Source organism: Phyllopteryx taeniolatus, chromosome 12 (assembly GCF_024500385.1).
Source record: "Phyllopteryx taeniolatus isolate TA_2022b chromosome 12, UOR_Ptae_1.2, whole genome shotgun sequence".
In the NCBI taxonomy this organism is placed as follows: Eukaryota; Metazoa; Chordata; class Actinopteri; order Syngnathiformes; family Syngnathidae; genus Phyllopteryx; species Phyllopteryx taeniolatus.
This window is the reverse complement of record NC_084513.1, coordinates 8,845,648-8,871,651: the sequence shown is the minus strand read 5'-3', so window position 1 is coordinate 8,871,651 and position 26,004 is coordinate 8,845,648. Positions and strand designations below refer to the sequence as shown.

At 39.9% G+C, this 26,004-nt stretch overlaps 1 protein-coding gene across 2 annotated transcripts in view; it reads left to right on the top strand.

Annotated features, from left to right (window-relative positions):
- col18a1a (collagen type XVIII alpha 1 chain a) overlaps window positions 1–26,004 on the top strand; it is a 74,705-nt gene that overhangs the window by 15,866 nt on the left and 32,835 nt on the right. Inside the window, exon 1 of one of the 2 annotated variants that reach the window (XM_061792584.1) lies at window positions 25,487–25,981. The exons of the other annotated variant lie outside the window; for it this stretch is intronic. Within the exon in view, the coding sequence (XP_061648568.1) occupies window positions 25,624–25,981 (358 nt within the window). The 5' untranslated portion in view covers window positions 25,487–25,623. Of the gene's footprint in view, window positions 1–25,486; window positions 25,982–26,004 lie in introns of those variants that run through there. 2 annotated transcript variants of the gene reach the window in all.

Here is a 26,004-nt window from a genome sequence, read left to right as displayed (position 1 = left end):
GTTCTCATTGTAAGGACTTTGCACCAATTTCAACAGCCCTTCACAGGATAGAGACTTGTACTCACTATAGATTTACAACTGAGCTGCTTCAAATGTCAAATGTTCTGGTCTATCATTCCTTGTCTTTGCAAAACCCCAGCCATCTGTCTGCATTGATATTTCTTCAAGTGGATTGCATTGTTTGCATAGGCTGAATCCTGAGTGGATGGCCATACCCATTTGAAGATTTTGCACCTTCTAAGCTCCTTCGCAAAATCTTCAACCTGTGGAGACAGGCAAAATGTGTGCATTCATGGATGGGTGTGTCATACCGTAAATATATGAGTGAGATAGTGAGTTCATATGGCAATAAAATGTACTTGTCATCTTCTTATTGAAAGTCATATTTGAATACATGTGGAAAAGGTTCTCCTTTCAATCAAGGATTTGGTGCTTCTTAACTGTTACAAACACCGGTTTGAACGTACGTAAGTATAGGAGAGCACACTCAAAGGTCAGAAAAGGGGCTAATCAAAACGAGACAGGAGACGGAAATTACAGATAGTTGCTTTACTTTGACACCACGGTGCTACCTCAGCAGGTTGCGCTTTATGTCTCAGAGTTCAACATGGCTTAGCAGCTTTCCACTGCACCGCATACAACTAAAGCTGCCAAAGCACATCACAGAGTCTCATAAATGTGAAAGCAATCTGAGACATACTTAAATACTTAATTTGTAGGCTAAGCTTCAATTATCAGATCAAATGAGCATTGTGAAAGTGTAACCCTTTTCTTTCACATATAGCCACAAGGTCTTTTTCCGCTGGTCAGTCAATATATTGTCCTGACTGAGTGGCAGGAGAATCTAAAGAATGTTGATAGCCTGGGAAGTTTGTCAGTGGACATTCTACATGGCAAAGTGGCGGGCCTCTATTTTATTAGATATGAGCACGTCTTGGAATGTGACCAAGATGTGCCTTTTGATTTATGAAGCTAACAAGCTGCAGCATGTCGAGGACTCCTCATAACCTTTTGTAATCTGTGACACGTGGTGGGCTTCAAGTCAAAATATTGTCTTTTAGTTTTTTGGTTATTTGATGATTTGTCTATGTTTATCACCTTTACCTATACAGGCAATAAGAAGTCTAGATCTTTCACTATATTTGCGCACATATGAATGAATTGCAAATGAATCGCACTTATGCAAGAGCAACACTGGCTAATTTCACCATATGCCCTCATAAAGCGAGTAACGATAATCAAGCCACCAATTCCACTTTGTCAGTTATTTCAGTGTGATTAGTGCAATGACAACGGAGAATCTTAGCCCAGCCTTGGTGCGAAGTCATGACCAGCGAAACTTGATATGGGGGCGGTTATTATGTGAATAAGCTATATTGTGACGTCCCAATTAGCAAAGTCCAAAATGGCTTGGCCACAAGACACATTTTCGGAAATAGTCAGATACAGTATTACTTGGTTGTTTAATTTCAGATGGACAAGCACTACAGACACACAAGCGTTTGTAAACTAGCAATTCAGTCAGTTTTCCTCTTTAACTGATAGGAGGAGGTCAGCACTTACTGAGGCTGTCAAGAAGTCTTCCAGGGATGTTGATTGATTTTGTTTTTACTGTGACTCTACTGGTCTCATTTTTGTTTTTGTTCTGTGGTTCTTCTTAATCTTTCTTTTCCTGAATAGTCTTTGACAAATTCAGCTTGGTTTGGAAGTGATCCCCAAAATACAACTGGCCACTCAATACAACGTTCCTAGATCACCTTTACGAATCTCCCACTGATTTTTGATTGACACGTTTATGATTGTTATAAAATTGCCACCTAAGCATGCCAAAGAATTGCATCAGTAAACTTGTCAGTTGTGTGAACTTTTTACCTCTGTCAGCGAATTTACAGTTTTCTCAGCACTGTTGGCTTGTTTGGCTTTTAGTTGTAATACACACACAAAAAATGCTGGGTTGGACTTGTGCCAGGTGTGGCATGGGCCAAAAGTTGTTTTGTTCTTAGTTGGGTCAAGCAGAGGAGAGATTATAAAACTAAAGCACCCACGTACTTCTTAATTGAGACCCATATTTGTTTCTGTCTCATTACAGATTATTAAAACCCCGATAAACTATGGTGCATTGAATATCATCTGAACCAACCTGAAGTTAATGGCTAATTATTAACTAATAATTACTGAAGACAAGAAAAAAGCTAGAACATTTTTTTTTCTGGTGAAACAAGAGAGTCCACTCTTTATTTTTGGTAGGTCTGGTGCTTATATTTTCGCAGAAAACAATATTCTGTGGCTCTTGAAAGATCAGTCAAAATCCTCCGAAACCGCTGGCAAGATGGGAAACTCTGCTTTGAAAACGGCCTGGCAGTGAATGATTTGAGGGAGCTCCTATGCACATAGTTGCCACCAATATTCAGTTCAGACCCTCCTGATGAGCAATTGGACCACAGAATCGAGTCCAGTATCGGTCTTGAGGTATACATCCCTCCTCTTTCAGTTTACGGGCTTGGGCTTGTTCCCACCTTCAGAAAAGCCTTTGCAGTGTCACTGTGTGTTTTAAAAACTCGACTGCTGCAGGTTACACGCATGCCTTGATGAGCAAGCTCATATGGTTTACCATCCTTGTAATGTATGTTTTCTTGTGGTGATTGCAGTAAATGATGGTAAATGCAAATATTTTTTTAAAGTAGTAAATAGTAATTAAAGTTAATTTGGAGTCACAAAGAGATCTCCAGTTGTTAGGTTATTTGAAGTTATAGACTATAATGGGAAGAGCTCCATTGTAGTATGGTACTCTCCGTACCACAGTGACATGCTTAGCCCGAGGGCAAGGAAAATCTCTCACATCCCCACCCTCTAAAACTCGAGTTTTGGCCTCAAGGCTCCTGTCTGTCTCATGCCGAAAAAAATCAACACCCAAATAAATCCTTAAAAAAATTGACCAATTTAAAAATAGTGCGTTGCACAAGTGTGTCTGTGGGTGGGTATCGGGGGTCGCAGACCCCCAGGGTAGTCACTTATCAAGAGCTTACATTTTTGAAATTTCTTAGTCGGGCGTAAAGTACACTTGCATCAAATTGCTCCTTGATAAACTGAGTGAGGGCTTTAATATGACAAAACGGAGGGGCGAGAGCTTTGCCGTCAAAACACAGAATTGTTCCATGTGAGGTGTGCAGTAGTTGCTTTTCATTCGATGTTTATACTGTGGTTTACCTCTTTATCCAGCGCATTCCGGATGTGCATTCCACCCCTCAGTCTTTACAGCTGAGCAGCACCGCCAGGTTTCTGCACTGTTACCTAATCAGATCTGGACTGGAAAGCACTGATTGATATTCATCCATCCATTTTCTGAGCCGCTTCTCCTCACTAGGGTCGCGGGCGTGCTGGAGCCTATCCCAGCTGTCATCGGGCAGGAGGCGGGATACACCCTGAACTGGTTGCCAGCCAATCGCAGGGCACAACTGATTGATATTAAAGATGGATAAATACTTTTTTTTCTTTTGCGTTGGGTACGACTCTGCATTCTATGTCTTTTAATATCACTTTGAAGACTCTTTGGGAATGTTTATTTTCACACCAAGAGGAAAAATGCCTACCACCGCAATAAGATTTATGTTAGAGCCAGAAAGTCAGACATTTAGGTTGGAAGCAGCCATTTGGGGCACATTATTTATCATTTGGGCCCAACGAATCCTCAGTCAGAAGAATATATCCTAGAAAGATGGCTGACGCTAAATTATGACACATTTTAGCCTACATCCTCTCATGTGGGTGGAGGATATTGCCATAGTTTAATTATCATTCACCATGAAAAAGGGTGTACAAGGGCAAGTTCATTGCTGCTCACAGCTTTCATTTTATTTATTTTAAATGACTGATGTATTTCATCCTTGGCATATTGATATGTGAGAACTTGGAGTTGCTGCATTTCCATTTCTTCCCAATAAAATGGCGCTTGGGTCATCAAAAAGAAGGCGTCAGTACGTTTGCATTCACCAAAGAAAGTATTGCATTGAATCAACTGAAACAAGACTGTTTAAAATGCTGTGTCTGTCAATTCTGACTTTCCCCCCCCTTGCTCTTTTTCCTTCTCCCCATGACCTGCGCACAATCACAGCCAACAATGAGGCGCTCTAAAGCGACCACGCCAGCAGACTATTCAAAGGAAATATCTATTTTTGGGGTGTAGGCACCGCTAACTAGCAAACTGCACATTGCAATTGCTCCCGGTAACTGCTGATGCGCTCAAGTTCTTATATAATGGGGGAGGGGTGACTCATATCGGCACCGAGGTGCCTCACTGTTTTAGCTACACCGCAAAAAAATTTAAAAACTGAAATAGTGAAAAACGGTTTAATGCCGTAGCCTCACAATTCAGTACTATATATTTATCAGTCTTTGCACGTATTCAGAAACTACAAACATAGGCTAATATATTTAGAAACAAATCTCTGACCTCCCTTTACAGGGTCTTTAAAGTTTGGATGTACTGTATAATGGGATTTCACAGAGAAATATGAGATAACAAAGTATCTAGTTTTCAGTAAACCAGATTCATTTGTGGATGCAAACGTAGTGTGTGGCTTACTTCTCCCTGTCATCAAGTTCTGACTTGACACAACCCATCACTAATCTAACTGGCCCTAAACTCAGTGGCTGAAGTTAAAATGAGGGGGGTTGTCGGTCACATACACAAACACACACAGACAGCGAAGTCGCCTTGGTGAATAGTTGCAGCTTGTGGAGAATGCTCCTGTGCAGACAATAGCTGTATAGCCCTTCTTACTTACAAGCCAAATTAAACACAGATAAACTCAGATCTTCTTTGTTTTGCCATCTTGTCAAAGTGCCACAGGCAGATTTTTTCACAAGTGACATATATCTGAGTGACCATTTCTGTGAGAACACTGAGATGCCATGGTCACTGCTGTGAATGTCTGTCTAGCTGGCCTAAAGAGCTCAACTGTATGCTCTGGGACTCTCTCGCCACCTTAAGATTTGATTATCGATGCGTCTTTGCTGTCCGAGTCACACTCTCTTCTTGTTCTTTTACCGTTTGCGGATTATTTCTTTATTTGTTTACTGTGGCATGGGAGAAGACAAAAAATAACTACCACCCTGACACTTAACATGATAGTGACGATAACTAACATTTGAAGTGGTACTGCTAACTGTCAGAATTTCTTTAAACGATTGGAAACGATTCATCCTCGCAATACTGGGTGATGGGTGGATGTTTCAAGAACAGAACGCCATTGCTTCCTGTATTATTATAAAGTTCATCCGGAAAGTATTTACAGAATCTGAAAATGATCCCCATACAGGAAGAGGAATAGGTGAAACTGCACAAAGCGAGGTGTGCGAAGCCTTGTGGCATATTCAAAAAGACTTTAGGCTGCTTTTTTATTCATTTATTTGAATACATTTCTAAAAATCTCAACTTTTTTTCATGTTGTCATTATGGCATTTTGTGTGTAGAATTGCGAGGGAAAAATGCATTCGGTCCATTTTGAAATAAAGCTGTAACATAACTGGACATGGCCCTGTTATCTGTTTCAAGGTATAGCAGTTTTAAGAAGTCACAGTTTCAAAACCATTACATCTTTCGATCAGCAATATGAATGGTCAGTGAGCCCGATGACTTTTCCCCTTGTTGAAAAAAAATCATCTCATTTGTGAATTTTTTTTGGGGTACCGCGACTTGCTTGAGGAAGGACATGTGAAACGTGCTCATGAAAAGTGGCTGCTTATAACTACTTTATAAAATTCACGAGAGTGCCACCCATCACTCTGACAATTTGAATGCAACGTTAATACTGTATATTAATAAAACGCTGTCTTGAAATCGTTTGCAACTAGCTACGAGCAATCGTGTGTCTACTACTGGTGAAATAAATACTATAGACTTGGTCTCGAGGCAGACAATTATCTAATTCACTAAATAGCATGACTAACATTAGCTTGTTTCCACTCTGACGTTACTTTACAAAGTGAGTAGTAGCTATCTATTTTCTGAGAAATCATTACTTTCAGAAAAAAAATAATTATTTTGTTTTTACGTTTACTAATCAGATCAGATCACCCTTGAAAAAGAGACCTCAGTCTCAAGGGGATTTTATTTTCTGGTTCAATAAAGGTTTTGATTGCTTAATGTACCAAAATAATATATCAGTTGTTTAAAACTAAAATAGATTGTGTTCAACGGAAAATGTTTGCTGTTATTTACTGAAACATTTGAAAATTGTACATTTTAGAGCTGTCATTGCAATACCGTGATACTGTGAAAATGCAATAATTTTGCTCAAGCTTATCATGGCATCAGAATTTGATTCCGGCCCATGCGTACACATCACAAAATGTGGAAAAAGTGAAGCACTGTTCACAATTTCCGGATGCACTGGAGATGGGAGGTTATAGGTAGCAATTTCCTTGCTCGTGTGGTTCACTGCTGCTACATAATTCACTTCAGTATTTGTGGGTCTGCACTTTGGACTCAAAGTTCTGTTATGTTTGATGTGAAAGGATGAAAGGATGCAGGCACTCTCATCTTGTCATTCATCTACAAGGTTGCGCCGTGTATGTTTAAGTATCCTTCCACACCCCTCAAACCTCGCATTTTCTCCCCAGACACGGTCATAAACGCTAACTTGCACGGGACAGAAAGACAAATAATGAGTACACGTAACGAGAACAGGTATTCAGATGTCCAGACATGGACGCCCCACCCACACTTTAAAGGGTGGCATTGTGCCGACTTGACATGGTCCTCAAGGTCGCTTCTTGTTTTTTTGGGGTTTTTTTTCACCGCTGCTTTGTATGTTTCTGATGATGTTGTAAGGAATGTTTTGTTTTGGCCAGTTTTAAAAATGACTGTGAAGTGTCCTTTTAATGCGTCTTTACGTGTCTAACTTGGTTCTACAAAATTTTGGCTTGACAGCAAAATAAGAACTTCTCAGAGCAAGGTCTCATTATTTAAAAAAATGTTTTGTTGCTGTTGATAGGATCCCTTGTCCTCATTTCTCAGACATTGTTTTCCTTGCAGTAAAACTCACCACGCTCCAAGCAAAGATGCAGGAAATCCACCAATGTCTGTTTAAAATATTATGGCCTTGTGGTGGCCACTTGCTTGTAGATGACAGGTGCTATCACAATTTATCTTGCTCTCCTCCTACACTCTCAGCTATGATATTTTGAGTGCGTCATGCAAGTTTACAGATGTGAAGTCAATCACACCCCCTTCAAAATGCCTTTTTCCTTTGTTAAAAACCCACAGGAATCATTTGTTTTATTTATTTTTTTTCTGAATGTTCCTTTCTGTTGAGTTGATGAGCAAAAATGTCCCTGGTTACATTTATTTGGACAAATGTCTGATACCTACCCTAAATTAGCCTGACAGTGTTCTCTGTCAATTGACTGTCTGTTGTCGTACTAGAGCGGCTCCAACTACCGGAGACAAATTCCTTGTGTGTTTTTGGACATGGTTGGCAAATAAAGATGATTCTGATTCTGATTCTGACAGCATACGCACGTAGGTTAAATCCTTGGTACCCTTATGTTAAAAGAAGACAAAAAGACAATGATCACTGAAATAACTTGAAGTGAAACTTGACTGCACCTGATAATGAACAAGTCACACTATAGTGTTTGAGAGCTGATGTGAGAAGATGCAGTTTTTCTTTCTTTAACAGAAGGATATTACATCGAGGAGTATTGCCCGTGCCAGTGAATGTACAAACTAAAAAGATAAGAAGACTGTACCGGGTTTAAAATACGGAGGATCCTCAGTTATGTTCTCTGGCTGCTTTGCTACATCTAGCATAGGATGTCCTGAATCTGTGCAGGATACAATGAAAGTTCAAGACTATCAAGGAGTTCTGGAGCAAAACGTGCTACCCAATATCATACATTTTGGTCTTGGTTATGTTCTGGGGCTGCTTCGCTCTATCTAGCAGCGGCTATGTTGAATCTGTGCAGCGTACAACGAAATCTCAAGACTATCGGGGGAATTTTGGAGCACAATGGGCTGCTAATTGGTCTCAGCTACAGGTGACGGGTCCCCCTACACGACAAAAAAAACCAAATACACAGCTACAAACACCAAAGAAGAGCAAAGAATAAAAGATTGGGCTATTCTGATGAGACCTGGTTTACACAATATCCTGTTGTATATCTGTGAAGAGCTGGACCAGTTTGCTCACAAAAAAGTAGGCCAAAATAGAGTAGCAAAGGACTTGGTTAGCACATCTGCCTCACAGTTGAGAGGTTCTGGGTTTGAAAACCAGCTCAAGCTCTTCTGTATGGAGTTTGCAGATTCTCCCTGTGCTTGCGTGGGTTATCTCCCGGTACTACGGCTTCCCTTATTTCAAAAACATCAATGTTAGGTTAATTGAAGAGTCTCAATTTTAGGTAGGTGTTGTGATGTGAGTGCCCGGCGATTGACTGACGACCAGTCCAGGGAAAACCTCACCTCTCTCGCCCAAAGTCAACTGGGATAGGCTCCCGCTTACCCATGATTCTAATGAGGACACGTCTGATAGAAAATAGATGGATGGACGTTTTCAGTAACCATTGGGTTTTTGTTTCATTAACGGAAAGGGTAGCAGCAATTTAGTTTACACGTCCTTTGTTTCTTGTCCTGTTTTGGTGTTAAATGGCAAAAGGCACATGTCAACAAGATGATGGCATTTGCATTTTCTTACAATGGGTCATGTCGATAAAGTTCCGGTGGGCAACCAACGGCACATCATTTCGTCTCGGTAATCAATGCTCTTCCTCCAAAACCTGCTGAACTCGTAGAACAATTCCCTTTGAAGTTTTTTTTTTGGGGGGGGGGGGGAAATCCTGTTCCATTTGTTCTGTGCACCTCAGGGCTCTGAATTGAACATCTTGCCTTCACATGTTTCTCTGGAATTGAAAATCATGTCGGGGAAATGTTAAGTAATGTCTGCGGCTTAACCTCAAAACAAGGCTTGGTTGAATGAATGCATTGTTCCCTTTTTTTCAATGTAAAAAAAATCAGCTTTTCAAGAGTCATCTCCGCTTCGTACACATAACTTTCAAAGGGCAACATATTGTGGCATTCCCTTTGAATGAAAATGAGTCTCGATGCAAGATAGGAAGGAAAAGTGGAAATATATGCAAATCCCCCTCAGCACGAACGTCATTCTCCAGCGTTAGTCCACCTAATGCAACATCTGGATTTTCCCTCCATCTGTTTGCCAGTTGGGAGAAATTTCCTATTTATCTCTGCTGTTGCTGATTCATGCTATTAAACTGGAGAGCAACATGTTACTCATCTTGGCATGCGTCACAGTACAGAAATAAACTCTGTCTGAGATTTTGGGACATCAATTTTGCCTGTAATGAAACGATAAAAGCTTTGTGCAAATCTTTCTTGGGTCTCGAGGCATTTCAATTCAGAGCCATAAAGATAAATCCCTCTATAGGCGTTAAGGTGTTAACTCCAGTCTTGACAAACGGATGCCGGTTTGTACTGAAGCCAACATTCCCAGCCTGTCTACTTTGACTGTTTTTGTACATGGTTTTGAAACATTTGAAAAAAAGGCCAAAGACCTTCAATGTGTGTGACAGGAAATTCTCTATCATGTGGGTGGTGAGCACAATTACCCCCTTTCTCGAAGAATCTTACAAAAGTTAAACACAAAACAAGTCAGACCCCACATAAGAGAAGCCGACTCCAACCTTTTGATGCTTTATCGTGTTAATTACACCGCTCAAGTTGCAAGCCAAGACCGCAAAGTTATCTTACTAGTCATACAGGGGTCTGGTCTTGAAATGAAAGGGGGATTTTTAATAAACACTGTCTCTAATGTACCCTAAAATAATCTGGCATGGACCATATTTCTCATGCTGTTTCTCCCCTGAGAGTGTCTCAATGGGAAACTAGGGTTTAAAAATAAATACGTTCATGACTCTGGAGACAAATACAGTAAATGCCATGAAGCAGTTACCAACTGCCTTTTTTAAGGTCAAGGAACAAGTTCAGGGAATTATTAAACGGGACACAAAATGGAAAACTGTCTTTTTAATTTCTTGTACACAGATAGTTGTGTCTCTGAACCGCTTGCTTACCCATCAAGTCTAAAATTTCACAAAGAAAAGGAAATCTTTTGTTAGCTGCCTATTTCTGAAAATGTGTCTGTGAGCGACCTAATTGTGTAAATAATAACCACCCCGCCAACAACATGTTTTTCCGCCCATGACTTGGCTCTTAAGTTGGGTGAAGATTTGCCACTTTCAAGCCATGATCAGACTATGCAGCCTGAATAGTGTTATTCTTCACTGTATCGTGTTGAATGCATAAATTAGCGGACGGATCTGCAGACTAGTTAAGTGTATGAAGTATAGTATATGAAGTGCTTCTGCCACAAGAAAAAGGCTTTTATTTGTCTTACGGCTGCTTGTTTTTTTCCCCCTGCACTCTTGGCTCTTCTGCCGGAAGTAGAAGCCACCTGCCTCGTTCAAACCAGCAAAAGACGTACTTGAAATTGATTCTGCAGTCGAGGGACTACGCCCTCAAAACAGTACAAGTTCTGGGATGCTGAAATAATAGGGTATAAAGTTTGTTGTAGTTTTCGATCCTCAAGGAATTTTGGTAAACACTTCACAGACAAGTCAATCGTTTTGGGGCTTTCTCCAGCCCTTGCGGTTACTCGTGCTAATCCCCCGAAGTCAACAGTTTGTAATGCTGAACTTCCGATCGCCACACTTCACTTTGGGGAAGTGAGAATGACAGCATTGTCATCAGCGGCTGACCAAACACAACACTAGCTGAAAGGGCATGGACATACAGGGCATGGCATTTGGCCCTCAAACGAGAACCCCGTGGCCTCTTTCATGTCTGCAAAAGGAAAAGGTTTAGACTTGTCTGTCAGGTGCTCTCGGGAACCCACAGCTGCTTTGCGCAGTTCATCGACTAACCTCACTTGAACTTGATGACGCTGAGTCTATGTATGTCACACTGACAAATACTGAGCCAGGATCTTGGCAAGAATGATCCACTGAAATACACTAAGTCTTTTACTTTGTTTATCTACTTAATTTCAAGCACAATTAACTTTTACTTTGTCAAAGGCAATAATTTCCTGTCAGTCATTTATTCCCCTCCAGACTTTTCCCATCTGGTCTTCCGAGTCCAACTGGTGACCCACCGGTCAAAAGGCACCTTTCTTTGACCTGCAGCCAGCTGGTTTCAGCTAAGCATTCAGTTATCTACCACAATTCGAATCAAATAGAGAAAACATGGTCTATATGTGCTCTGTGATTGACCGGTGATGAGTCCAGGGTGTCCAGCTCATCCACAACCTGAAGAAAAAGAAGTAATATAGAAACTGAATTGATGGATGGAGAAAACCTTGAATTCCAAAACTACTCTCACTTTTTGCTGCTCAATTGGAGCAAACTTGAGTGGGTCGATTCCAACCCAATGATCCCCTAAGCTTGCACTTATAAGACTGAGTGTCTGGATTCCAGCTGTAGGAGAGTCCCACTCTGTGGGTTGGAAAAGCAGGTAAATGATTTGTCAAAGCGGCATAACCCTTAGCGCTAGAGTTAAAATACTCAGATGTCAGACTGATTTGAAAAGAATTTCCAGCACGCATGATAAAACCTAGATATTGAAGGAACATATTTACAAATGTTGGGCAAAAATAAGCATGGAAATTGGAGTAGAATGTTAAATGTAACAAAAGAACACGAAGTGTTAATGCTGAAGTACTATCGCAGAACTGAAATGCTGTAAAATTAAGTGAAATGTAGGAAATGTGAGACTGAAAAATAAATAAGTACAATTATAGTACTATTATATTGATAATAATTCACATGCTAACACATAGCAAGATAGCAACCTGAGTAGCAAAAGCCCTAAAGTAGATCGATTAAGATTTTACATCTTTCCATGTAGTCGGGCACAATTTGTAACGGAGTTGGTAAAATGCTGACATGCTAACACATAGCAAAATAGAAACCTAAAAAGAAAAAGCACGAAAGCAGTTAGATAAAAATGTTACATCTTGCCTTGATGTTTGGCTCGATTTAAAATGGGAATTGATAAAATGCTAACAGGCTAACAGTTAGTAAGCTGAAGTAGCAAGATAGCAGAGCGATAAAGATTTTACCACACGCCGCGTGATCATTCGCTATTTGTAATGAGAATTGATGAAATGCTGACCGATAATAAGACATCAACATGAATACAGAAAACAAAAAGGCAGATTGATGAGGATTTTTATCTTGCTCTGTATTCCAATGGTATTTTTATATTGTGAATTGGGAAAAAAAATGCTAGCACATGCTACGATATAACAAGATAGCAACCTGAGTAGCCAAAGTGAAAAGGTTTTGTGTAGTGTACCTGTGTTTGCGTGTGTAGATGGGTGCAATGTGCATGATATTGAGAGCGCCGCAACATACATACGTCAGGCCTTCGTTCTGTTAAACATAAGTGGAAGATGCTGAAGCCAAGTGTATCTCATCTCATCTCCACTTTGAATCTTTCTTAAGGGTTTGAATCAACTGCTCAATCTTTGGGCTTTGGTGGGTCTTTAAACTTCCTGTTATGCTGTGTGTATAATGTTTTATTTTAAATATATAGCTTTTTAGTGGGATAAATCTTCTGGCAATTTTTTGTTTTGTTTTGTTTTTAATATTACTCTTGCTCTTGAATTTGCAAACAACCCACCCCCCATGAATGAAGGGAATAAAAGGGGTCAAATTCCAATATTGGAAAAAAATTAAAAATAATATATATATATATATATATATATATATATATATATATATATATATATATATATGGGGGTCTAAGCCAGTGATTCTCAACCAGTGTGCCATTAGTGTGCCATGAGCGCTCTTCAGGTGTGCTGTGGGAAATTATAAAATTTTATGTAATTGCTAAAAAAAAATTAAGTATTTATTAGTATATATTTAGTATTTAGAAATAATGGAAAATGAATGAATGATGTGTCTTCGTACATCTATTTATGCCAGTGAGGCATACTGACAGACAGAACAAAAAAAAAAGCTCTTCTCTTCGATGGCAGGAAGCTTTTTGTGACATTTTTGTTTGTTGGTGTGCCGTGAGATTTTTCTATTGTAAAATATGTGCCTTGGCTCCAAAAAGGTCGGAAATCACTGGTCTAAGCACACCTATTGTTGATTTGGTCTCCCTCTACTGATCGAAGAGTGAACCGCAGAGCAGCCATCATTTATTTTTTTTTATTTTCACCTTTTTAACAATGTAAGATTATTATTTTTTCCTTCAGGACACACATTCAGGCATAGTCAGGAGTTTGGTGTCCTTGAACGTTTACAGTTTATTGTTGTGACAATTTAGGAACCTTGGATTTAGAAGAAATGGGACCTGTACAATTCTTGAGTTTAAATATAGGTAAGTTGGATTCCATTCAGATTTCCCCCGCCCGCCCCCGCCACACTAATTTTAGACATTGAAATTTAGGACATAATTTAAAATTGTTGATTTTGGAAAGTTCTTTTTTTTTTTTTTTTTTTTTTCAGGAGACAAATGTAGGCTATGCTGACAGAAGTTGGCAACTGAGTACAACTGTATTGCATAAATGTAACTAACACTATTATACATTACAATTTAGAGTAACTGAAATTGTTGATTTTGAAAAGAAGATTTCATATGATACCGAATGTCTGAGAGTAAGGACATTTAAGGACTTAACCTGTCAAATCCTGTCATTTAAGGAAACCTAATACCTGCGGCACACGTGTTTGCTGTTTCCTTTGTGCCGTGACATCAACGTGCAGGTGCAAGCTGACACCCTCACCACCATAATGAGACTACATACAGTGTCATCTATTTATCTAGGCGATCATCACTAACAGAGCGATTTTGCGTATTTTGTACATTTCCTCTGAACTTTCCTCTCAACACACCACACACATACGCATAATGTCGTTTTGTATCTTATCATGATTTCGATAAAGTGCTTTATCTCCCATGAGCTGCTGCTTGGTGTTGACAGGCCTTTTTTGGATGTCGTGTTTGATTTTACCCAGGTGTGTTTTTGTTTGGAGACCACCACCTGTATAAATTTTGTCCTTGACGTGCAGTGAACAGCAAAGATGTGCGATAGCATGAGGTAATGTAGCGTATGCAATTGCTGCTATTTCAATTTGTCACACCTTACTACCACAAATACTAACATGAAGCAGACAGAGGCTTTTTATGTTGTAAAATCCCACTGGTTGTGTTTAAAAAAAAAAAAAAAGAATCTAGTAATCCCCTGCCTGTTCCCATGCAAGAATTTTCTTATTCACATTTTTTCCCCTTTGGAGCCTATTGCTGGCTATTTGCGGTTTTCGTCAAAATTTTGTGCTCTTTCTACAACATGTAATAAGGCAAGTATAAAAATTTTTAGGGGTGTACCAATTTTTTTCATTTTATTTTTTGTTTTTGTTTTTTTGCTATTTGCAGTAGGGCTCTGTCTCTATCCCTTGCAAATAGCGGGGAGCTACTGTATTGATCATTTAGATCAATCTAATATTTCTGATGCTGTGTCTGAGGAAGGATGGTTGTGGACAGCAGAGGGAGGCATTTCCCCACAGCACTGCAAGAATTGACTTGCCTCAGGGGTTTCAATTGCTACCCGACCAGCGATTCCCAATCACATATTTTATATTTTAGACTTCAAAAATCTAATGGTGCATAATCTCCCAAAACAATAATGTCACAAAAAGTGTATATACTGAAATTATGATCTCATCTCAATTTACTCCCAAAATGTACTTACTCCAGGTGAAAAATCTTGGCCTTTTTAATGGAACAAAGCTATTATTCTTTTGAATGAATGGCAACAGAAATTGGATAATTATCAGCATACTAATGTGGTTGGTAATCACTGCTCTAGGTGCGCAAAGTTTGTGCTCAAGAGGCACGTTTGATTTCTAAAACAGAAAAATTGGCTCGGTTATTTATAAAGAAAAAGAAATAAGTTACAATGTGTATCTAAAGCATATACAATTGTTCATTTAAATAATACAATAAAACATTGTATTTGTATAATTTATTTACAATTAATTAACTCAGTAGTTAATACTTTTCTAAAAATTAATTATGTGCTTTTTTTTGATTTATTTATACCATTTAACCAGTTATTTAATTATCCATCCATCCATTTTCTGAGCCGCTTCTCCTCACTAGGGTTGCGGGCGTGCTGGAGCCTATCCCAGCTGTCATCGGGCAGGAGGCGGGGTACACCCTGAACTGGTTGCCAGCCAATCGCAGGGCACATAGGAACAAACAACCATTCGCACTCACAGTCATGCCTACGGGCAATTTAGAGTCTCCAATTCATGCATGTTTTTTGGGATGTGGGAGGAAACCGGAGTGCCCGGAGAAAACCCATGCAGGCACGGGGAGAACATGCAAACTCCACACAGGCGGGGCCGGGGATTGAACCCGGGTCCTCAGAACTGTGAGGCTGACGCTCTAACCAGTCGTCCACCGCGCCGCATTCTTTAATTAGATCAATGAAATAAATAAATAAAGGGCCAAATTAATGTCACAGATACTGCCATACTTGGTTCAATCCTGCCCTTGAAAGCATTTCTGTCAACCATAATGTCTACATGCTATTTACAATGCTAGTTTTCCACACAGGTTGATCACTGTGGGCCTCTGAGGAATTATTCTTTCCTTTCCAACATGACTAGAAAACAGCTGTTAACACTGCAAGAGCTCAGACTAATACCACATGGTTGTCCGTCATCGCCCTCAAAGCCAGCAGGCGTTGCTTGGGCAAACATCCTCTTGTCATGTTACATACTTCACTCAGTCAACTTTTGTCTTCAGCTGCCATTGACAGACTCAGTCGGAATGGCGTGGATATTTTTGCCAATGCCATTTAAACCAGCGCCACTATCTTCATGTATGAATGAAGTGAGTGATTTGGTTTTAAAATAGGAAATATGTTCTTCCTCTCGTGCAAGCGTGTAGCCATGTGATAAGTGGCCGCCACGTTTACATGGAATGAGCACTTCCAACATAGTCTAAAATCCTCCATAACAAATAACTTTACTTCAAAAACATCCATCCATCCATTTCCAACACCGCTTATCCTGGTTAGGGTCGCGGGGCGCCGGAGCCTATCCCGGCTGACTTCGGGCGAAAGGCGGACTACGGCCGGAATTGGTCGCCAGTCAATCGCAGGGCACATACTTCAAAAACAATTGATTACTAAAGTACATGACCTATTTTACTGGCCACACAAATAATGTTCCGTTTGCGCAATTTAAGTCGAGTTTTTAGGGCAAGTGACACTGTTTGAAACATCACAGTAATTTTAACGTGTTGACTTGGAGAACCCCTCGGAATTTTTGCCGGTACACGCTTACTAGTGGCTATTTTAAACTGAAACTTGTCAGCCAATCAAAGAAGGAGTTCTCTGAGTAGCAGACAGAAGGAAAGCGTCAAGGAGATACTTTATGTGGAGGAATAATTATGTTTTATGGTTTTACTGCAAATGCAGGTGTTTTTGACCAAATGTTCTACATGCGATATCACACAAAAATGTTCCCCAAAAATAATTTTTGTTCCACCAAAACAACCCCTAAATTTCTCTGGAATCCATCACCCGATTTTTCAAAATTCTTGGTACGTTGTAGTCAGTTGAAGTGGACATTGCAGACTTCAGCCGAACTTTGACAGACTGTCATTTTTTGGGAAATCGTGTCATGTACTAATGCATAGATGGCAGGTTATACCAGGGAGACAGTTTCTTCACATTTTAAGCGGCAAAATCTATTCACACTTCAAGGTAAACTAGCCTCACACGATGTCTGTAAAAGGCATCCATCCATCCATTCTCTGAACTACTTATCCTCACTAGGGTTGCGGGTGTGCCGGAGCCAAACCCAGCTGACTCTGGGCAAGAGGTGGGGTACACCCAGAAATCACCGTGGAGAAGCTTATAATATAAATTGGCCAAATTGTGACTTAGCATTTCGGCAAAATTCAAAGATTTTCAGAAATAGATATTTAGCAAAACATTTGCTTGGCTTTCTAATTTCACCCTCGAGAGATGGCCAGATTCTCCAGAGACCCAACTATTTGCCAATAAGAAATTTATAAAATACATTTTTCATATTATTTCCCCCTTCCCCAAATCCTCAAAATACTCGCAGTGAATATTTTCTCCCTTCGACTCCCACACAGCACCCCTTCCTCCTCGCTATACTGTAAGCACTGTTCGGGCACCACATGCCGCATATTCCCCTGTTGTTGTGGAATGTGTCTTATTCACACTGACAGCCAAGCTGTTGCTGCTTGTCTGAGCAGGACTGTGGGGGAACCCTGAGGGGCTCAGTCTCCTTCTAACAGGATGGTTGATTATTCAGTGAAATAGCCTGAAAGCCTCAGTTTAGTGGTTTCCAAGGGCAATGCCCCAGGGCACTTGCTCATGAGTAATGTGTCATCTGTCTGCAAGAAATTTTTATTCACCAATTAGTGCAAACTACTCATTACTTTTGTTCCTCTCATTAAAAAAAATATTTTAACCCTTCTGTTAATAACAGAAGGTTTAAAATCAAGTGTTTCAAGTCTTTCCGCTTCTGTTAATAACGTTTATTAACTAACCTTGTTTATAATCTTCCTGGGTTATTTTGAACCCATGAATGCTTAACTCTCCAAAGGTGTCAGAAATGAAAATAATTCCAATAAACATTGTTTGTACTTTGTTAACAGCTTTCATACAGGAAAAAAAAGGATAGGTACTTAAGGCTTTTAATTGTTTCTTTAACTTGGGTCAATTTGAACAGCAACATAAAAGGAGGGTTAAAGTACCCATTCAAGAAAACAACGTTTTGGAACATCATTTTACAAACAACCCAGTTAACCAACTATTCGGTTTGCGAACAAAATGTTTGAAGAAAAATTTCCTTGATTCACGCACTATTTTCTGTTCACGTACAGTCTTTTAGTCATGCTCCGTAAACATCAATTGCTGTGTCACACATTGCTGGTATTGTGTTTTTTTTTTTTATTTTGTAAATATTTTTTGCTCTAATTGATCCTCAGTATGGCTCCAAAGATAGTGAAAGCCCAATCATATTACTTTTGAAAAAAAAAAAACCCGTGAGTTACCCCCCCCCCCCCCCCCATTCCCCCCCCCCCCCCCCCCCCATGACAAGAAATTCTGTTGAATTAGTGAACAGACAATTGCTCAATGGGCAATGGACTTTGTTATTGTGAGCATGGCAGGATTATTGCTGCATCAATAATAGCGTTTTGGAGGTACTGTATACAAATGTAAACATTGGAAGGATGGGGATAGAAGTGCACTGTAATATATGATATTAAAAAAGATGTCTTTTTTAAAAAAACCTGTGGGGAAATGCACAGAAACTGCTCAACCCTATTGAGAAGGACTCGGCCAGCAAGAAAAAGGGAGATTTTTTGGTATGACTACTTTCACCTCTTCGCCCCACCTGTACTCTCAACCTTTCTGCAATGCCATGACCTTTCCCAGAATACCGCAATAAAATTATCGTACCATGAGAGTAATCCCGTGATAAAACCGAACCGTGAGACAGCAAACATTTGAGTGCACTTGACCGAACAGGGCAAGCTGAAATTTGCCATGGGCATGCGAAGGTTTTAAGGCACTTGCTAAAGTTAACAAAAAAGGTAACCTCAAGCCTTGCCTGATCTAAACTTTGCCTGTAAATCACATGCCGTCTTTCACGCTGCGTGACTACACATCCTTGTTTATGTTCACCATGGATACCGCTAGCACAAAAGGGCCGCCACATCCCACAAAGCAACACAGCACGATGAAAATAATATATAATTTGTTCTGGGGCTGGAATGGATTACTCGCATTTCCACTCATTTAAATGAGAAACATTACCTCGGTTTTTGAAACCAAGGTTGTACTGTAAGGTAATCGCATGTGGTTTTTGGAACTTTTGACTAATTCTACTAATTTACAAATATTCCTTTCAATCACAAGTATGATTGTCACATTATCTATAAAGCTTGCCCATCTTTTTGACATTAAAAAATGGACCCCATGATAATATATGTCGCCTTTCTACTTAGTGTTGGATACAGTCTTGTTTAAAGTGTGTTAGAGCATGATGCATGCACTCTCACCAGGACTGTGAAAAGCCTCTGTGAGGAACCTCCTTCCTTTCCCAGTCTGATAGCTGTGACCCGCTGAACTCCATTCTCCTGCCCAACCCCCCACTACCTCTCATTGTGACACACATTCACTCGCTGGAGGCCTTATACACTTCATTTAGATGCTTGGTTGGGCCACTGCTGGATGGCACTAAAGGACTGCTGCTTATTGTATGCCTGCTTAAATCGACCCAGTGTCTGACGCACCCTCATGGTATGTTTTGGGTCAAAATGACCCATTTTAAAGTGTGAAATCTCCAGAAAAAAAAAAAAAATCTTATTTTTTATTTTTACTTTGCTCATCTACAAGGTATGTTAACTCATTCACTGCCATATGTGTTTATATTCGTCATCTGGAATCCAACTGTTCACTGCCACCAATGAATAAATTTGTGAGTGCTTTTTTCAATGGCTACGCATGGAAGAAGGTCTCACCCAGCTAGTTTGGGAAATTCAGGTTATTAAACCACAGTAATGACAAACAGATCCATGTAGATGGTGGTGTTGCATGGCTTTTAAATTTAGATCAGCACAACTTTTGAGTTGAAGATAAAGATTAGGGGGTGAATCTGGCTTGTCACGTTAATTATGAGTGAGACAAATGCCAACCCATTGGAGTACACAGAGTATGTTTTCACTGTAGTTAGTAGAAGGTGTGTGTTATGATCGTGAGAAAAGAAGATGCAGTTCATGGAGTGAATGGCGAACACCAGCTAAAAAAGTGACTGACTTTCAACTTGAGTCAGCATTTATCAGGCGTCTTAGTTGTATATCTGCAAATAAATATTTTGCCATCAAAAGCCCTTTTTCAGTCTAGTTTTTATTGTTTTACTGTTGAGGTATCACAAAAGTAAAATCATATTAGCGTCAAAATTTTTTTGGGACATGTTTGATATCTATGGTCACGAGCTGTGGGTCGTGACCGAAAGAACAAGATCCCGGATACAAGCAGCCGAAATGAGTTTCCTCCGCAGGGTGTCCGGGCTCTCCCTTAGAGATAGGGTGAGAAGCTCGGTCATCCGGGAGGATCTCAGAGTAGAGCCGCTGCTCCTCCACATCGAGAGGAGCCAGATGAGGTGGCTGGGGCATCTAATTTGGATGCCTCCCGGACGCTTCCCTGGTGATGTGTTCCGGTCACGTCCCACCGTGAGGAGACCCCGGGGATGACACAGGACACGCTGGCGAGACTACATCTTTTGGCTGGCCTGGGAACGCCTCGGGGTCCCCCCGGAAGAGCTGGATGAAGTGGCTGGGGAGAGGGAAGTCTGGGCGTCCCTGCTAAAGCTATTGCCCCCGCGACCCGACCTCGGATAAGCGGTAGAAAATGGATGGATGGATGTTTGATATGCTTCTTTTCATAAAAAGCTCATATTCTCCTGTTTTGGTAAGAAACCAGTGTTTTTGTTGAAACCAATCCATGTTCTAGTGCTGATTACTAAAGAAGGGAAAAAAAAACTACACGGAAAAAAAGTTCTAAATTGGATCATGTAAATAGGTTGCACATGAGTACAATTGTCCACTCTTCTCGGAAATAAATTAGTTTTCCGTATTTTAATTATGTCCAACCAAAGTGCATGGTCAAAGGACTTTTTTTTCAGTGTAGAAACAAACATTTTCTGGGAATAGAAAAGGGTCAAGTCTTTCTATTGGTAGGTTTGGTGTTTATATTGGCAAGGCACACAATATTCTGTGGGTCTTGAAAGATAAGGCCAAATGCTCTGAAATGGCTGACAATATGGGGAAGTCTGCTTTGAAAACAGCTGGCAGTGAATGAATTCAATATATTGACCCAGCCGTGACACAAGGAGCTTAGAATTGCAGTATATACTGTACTTATTGCCATTATAGTTGTATGTACACTGTATAAATCACACACATGGATGCCACTCCTTTTTTAAGAAAAAGAACATTCTGATCCATGACATGTCATATTATTATTAAATTGCACAGTATGACAACAGTAATAGCAATTGTGCTTTTTAAAAAGAGCCATCACGGTGATTGTATCCTCTATTCTAAAGATTCACAACAGGTTGCTTCAAAGTGTTTTACTGATCCTGTCAATATTTTTGAGTCAGATGAAAAGGGTTTATCTAAGAGAGACGTGGATCATTTACAAATGTGCCTTTATTTTTGCACTGAAGACATACTTACAAAAATCTACAATTTTGGAACAAGTACTGTAGTAGTCCAGGCAGGTGGTCCAAAAAGCTTATGTATGTGCGTAAGTGTTTATTCTGTGCCTCAACTGTGACATGCTGTGTGGCTGTAGCTTGACTTTTGTTCATTTCAAAACGATTGGTTTAGAGCTAATAAAACCGCTAAAGATGGTGACTCACAGCAAGAGGTTGATGATCCTCGCTTGCTGAAATAACACCGGTGACGTCGCAGGAGGGTCGGGGGATTGCCCTAAAGCTTTGTGGATGGTCAAAATGCCCCAGATGACACCAACATTTTTGTATTTTCAATCTGCTTAGGCTCCATTCTGGTTCATGCGTCTCTGTTTTGACAGCAGTTACACTTGCTAAGGGCAAAACCCCAATTGAACACTTTACAGCTGCAATGCCTGAACGGAGTGTACCCCCACCTTTGAGATACAAGTGACTGTCGTTGATTTTCTTGCTTTGACTTAACAAGCAAACATTTGAGATACGAGGCCTGTATGGTGGCAGTGGACTCAACTCACTTAACAAGCAGAATGAACAATTATTTAAAAAAAAAAAAAAAAGGGTGTTCAAGCTGTTAATAATGGCATTTCCAGTTGAAGTTTAATTAAACATCTAAACTTGTCAAATTAAACATCAAAGAAAGATAATTACACGTTCTGTGTTTAAACAAACACATAGCTTTGCCTTAATATTTTTAGCTTCATGATAACACATGAGAAATGTCTCAGACCGACTAACCAATAGCATCTGCGGCATGTGTCCTTTTTTAACGGTTTAAGCGACGTTTTTTTGAACACAAACGGTACCGCAACGCATGTAGACAGACAATATAACAATATACTCACAGGCATATATTCGTTCTCTTTCTATTTTTCTGTAAAAAATAAGTAACATGACTGCAGCTTACCAAGTCACTTAGAGTATGTTTAACTCTTCTCTGTTTGTCTGTATGACTGTGTTGCACTGCCCCCGGTGGCCAAATCACAAACACCAGAACGAGTTTCAGTGAATTAATCATGATGCACAAATTGTTTAATTCTTTACATTCTATTCAAATATAGTGCACTATTTTCTGATTAAAAAAACAACAACAAGATTGTACAATCCTGGGTGTTTAGGGAAGCTGGAACAGATTTAATGTAACTTCCATTCATTTCAATGGTGAAAGATGATTTGAGTTAAACGTTGTTTCTAGGCACCAGTGTAGTTAGAATTCAGAACTTCTCGGTCACAAACACATTTTCAGAAATAGGCAGATAACAAAAGATATACATTGTTGTTTAACTTCATGCTTGTGGGTGGGCAGGCACTCCAGAGACCCAACTATTTAAATGCAAACAATTAAAAATAATATGTCCCCTCACTTAAAGATTTACCACATTTGAGCTATTTAAATGTGGACTCTGTATATGAAATGTGAAACCTAAATGGCAGTATGGGATAAACTGTCAGGTGAGATGGTGTCCTTGACCCATGGTGGATTATGTCTGTGAGGTTCTGTTGTTTGTTGTAATTAGCCAGTCATTCATTCCCATTGATGGTCTGAGCCGGCAGACTCATTCCAGGTCTTAAGTTTCATTCTTTTGTCTGTGTATTGTGTGGACAGACACCGGGGAGGCTTGGAATTTCACTTTATCCTTTGCGCCAACATCTCGAGGGCTCTCAGCACTTAGAACTTCAGACATTTCATGTAAACAACATGAGGCGGTAATATGTTAAAAGCGGCTGATATTACTGAGACAATATGGAGTCCTTCAGTTATAAAAGGAAAAACTTTGTGTCTGTTTATGTTTGCTCGCCCCTTGAAAGAGCAGGTGTCCCACTCTCTGCCGGCGGTCAGCATTTGAACTCAATTTCAAGAAGTCCATGGTAAATAACTAATTATTGAGCTGAACAGGAGTGTCATGTACATGCAGCTTGCTGGTACATGAACCAATTACATTTCATCCTAACTCTCACTGAGCCATGACAACCCCCTGTTTAATGTTTTCAAGGAACGGGGGGGAAGTCTTAATCTGCGACGGAGGACAGTAAAACATTGTCTCGTTCTAGCTCTGACACACAGAGAATGTGTCATGTGTTTCGACTGCAATTAACCTCTTTCAAACCCAAATGCCACTCTCGAAAACAGGAAATCCTCAGCTTGTGTTGTTGTAATTACACCGGTACTTTGTACTCAGTGGTAGACTTGAAAGAGATATTGGATCTTTTATAACAATCTTTAGGTGTTTTCCAAGCAGTGCTAAAAAAAAAAAAAGAAAAGGATATTTCCTTCGTACGATTTTATCTGCACATTAAGATGTTTGTTAAATAAACAGATCAGGACACTCAGTATGAGTTTTTATTGCATAATATTTCAGACAATGAAATCTATTACAGTCACTTGTCTGCATAGTTTGTTTCAAAAAAGAAGACAAACTATTGTTGTTGCACTTTACCAAAAAGAAAACAAACTATTGATGTTGCATTTTCTTAAAAATAAGACAAACTATTGAGACTACATCTTCCTTAAAAAATATTTAAGCTATACAGAGAGAGAGAGCGAGAGAGAGAGAGAGAGAGAGAGAGAGAGAGAGAAAAGTTATCTGGATTTGCCCCTAATTTCTCCTTTAAATGTGTTCATTTTAATGCTATGCAAAGCTGTATAGTATTCATGTAAGCCAAAGGAATTCAGGGAGTTTCATGACTTTTTGGCTAATCATTACCAACCAGGCAGTATACAGTATTTATTACTGCAATGTTTCAATGTAACCACCTTATTTGCGGTTTATTAACCACAAGGTTTTCCCACCTTGACGTCATATTCTTATTTGAAAGAAAATTGAACTTTCTTAACATTTCAAGATAATGTATCTTTAATACAAAGTGATTTACACACTTTTGTGGTTTTATTAGTGGATTATGTTACAATGTGTGGCCGCTTGCTTCCAGACAACCTTTAAGTTTCTATGTTGCAGGTTGCTGTTGTTAATATGACTTAAAATACAAACTTTGAGAGTTTTGGAGTAAACAATGGCTTGGTTATCCCTACATGTGGCTCATCTCTAATCTATTTTCAACTGCAAATCAAATTTTGTCAAAAAATGCCACAGACGTTTTGGTGGATTTTTTTTGTTTTGTTTTTGTTGATTTAAGATCAAACAAGTGTTTCCTTGAAATATGCAGACACAGAAAAAAGCTATCACGAGTCCCTTAATCATTTTTGCTCAGTATGAAGTTGTGTTATGATTCCTTTCAACCATCCGAATAGAATAAAAAATGCCTGGCCTCGTGTTTAACAACGTGTTCTGTTCTTTGCTTGCCAAGCATTCAGTTTCTTCTCCACTTTCAACAATGCCGTATTGCAGTTGCCAATCTTAAGTCATTTGGATCATGAATTACCCTAGATCATGATCTAAAGGACAGACAGACATTTTTTTTATTCCAGCATTAATGTCCAGACCTGTGACAATGACAGTACATGAGGTGGTTGGTTTACAGCGGAGTTCTATTCGTACGGTTGCGAAGTATCCCAAATTTATATATAAGTTGGAATGCACTGTAGTAAAGTAAATATCCATTCTCTGTACCGCTTATCCTCACTTGGGTCACAGGTAGGCTATTTCATGAAAATAGTGGCTTAAATCAGCAAAAACTGCCTGTAGCTGATGTTGAGGGTCTCTGTCAAATCATCCCAATGGCTGTATGAGGAAACCAGTCTGGACAAGAAAGTGAGGCCTAAGTTAGTATGTGACATCAGAACACTTCAAACATGAATGGCACCAGTTCATGTTAGACCCCTTGACTATATTGTGTACACCTACAACAGTAGGAAAACAAGAAATCTAAAATAACTGAACAATGACTGTCCATTTAAGTGAGTGTTGTCTTTTTTGTAGTTTCTTATTTTTTAAGACAGTGAGTCTAGGGGATCAGATTCCCCATTTGCTTTAAACCCTGAAAGTGTCGGTATTGTACAAAGAAAAGGCTGCCATACTTCTAAGGTATAGGTCAGCAGAAGAGCTCACTTTTCATTGCCTTGACAAAAGAAGGAGGAGTTGAGAGAGGAAATATGGTCTGGGCAGCCAATGATGCACACAGCTCCTCCTGCTCTCTCCCTCCTTGACTATTTTGAATGGGGTGCTCTCTTCACTTGTCTTCTCTGCAGAAACGTGTGTGAAGAGACACTGCGGGGTGTGTGCATGTGCATGTGGTTTGTGTGTGTGTCGAGGGTAGCGGCTGCCAGGACATGTCACAGTACACTCAGGGAGTCGAATAATCAAACAGGTGGATGTGCTCAACATTGTCCCCAAGATGAGGACCCATTGTGAAATTTTGCTTTTTTTGACCCTGTGTGCGGTCTACTCTGATGCTTGGTTTTGGTCCTGGACTGGAACCACTACTCTGGGCCCATTAGCGGATCTCGAGGGGTCTGGCAGCCCCACAGGTAGTGGAGAAATACCAACAGAGAGTATTGCCAGTACTGGAGCAGAGGTCATCGAAGACAGACGTGGTCAGCAAAGTGTCGAGTGGACTGGGCAGGACACTACCGAAGCTCTTCAACTGCTTACAGTTACACCTTCAGTGGAGATTGAGCATACATCAGCCAAAGGCACAACAGAGATTTCACCAAGCACAAGTAAACTTGGTAATGAAACATCTTCACTAAAAGGTATGAGTCATGGGGGATTTAAT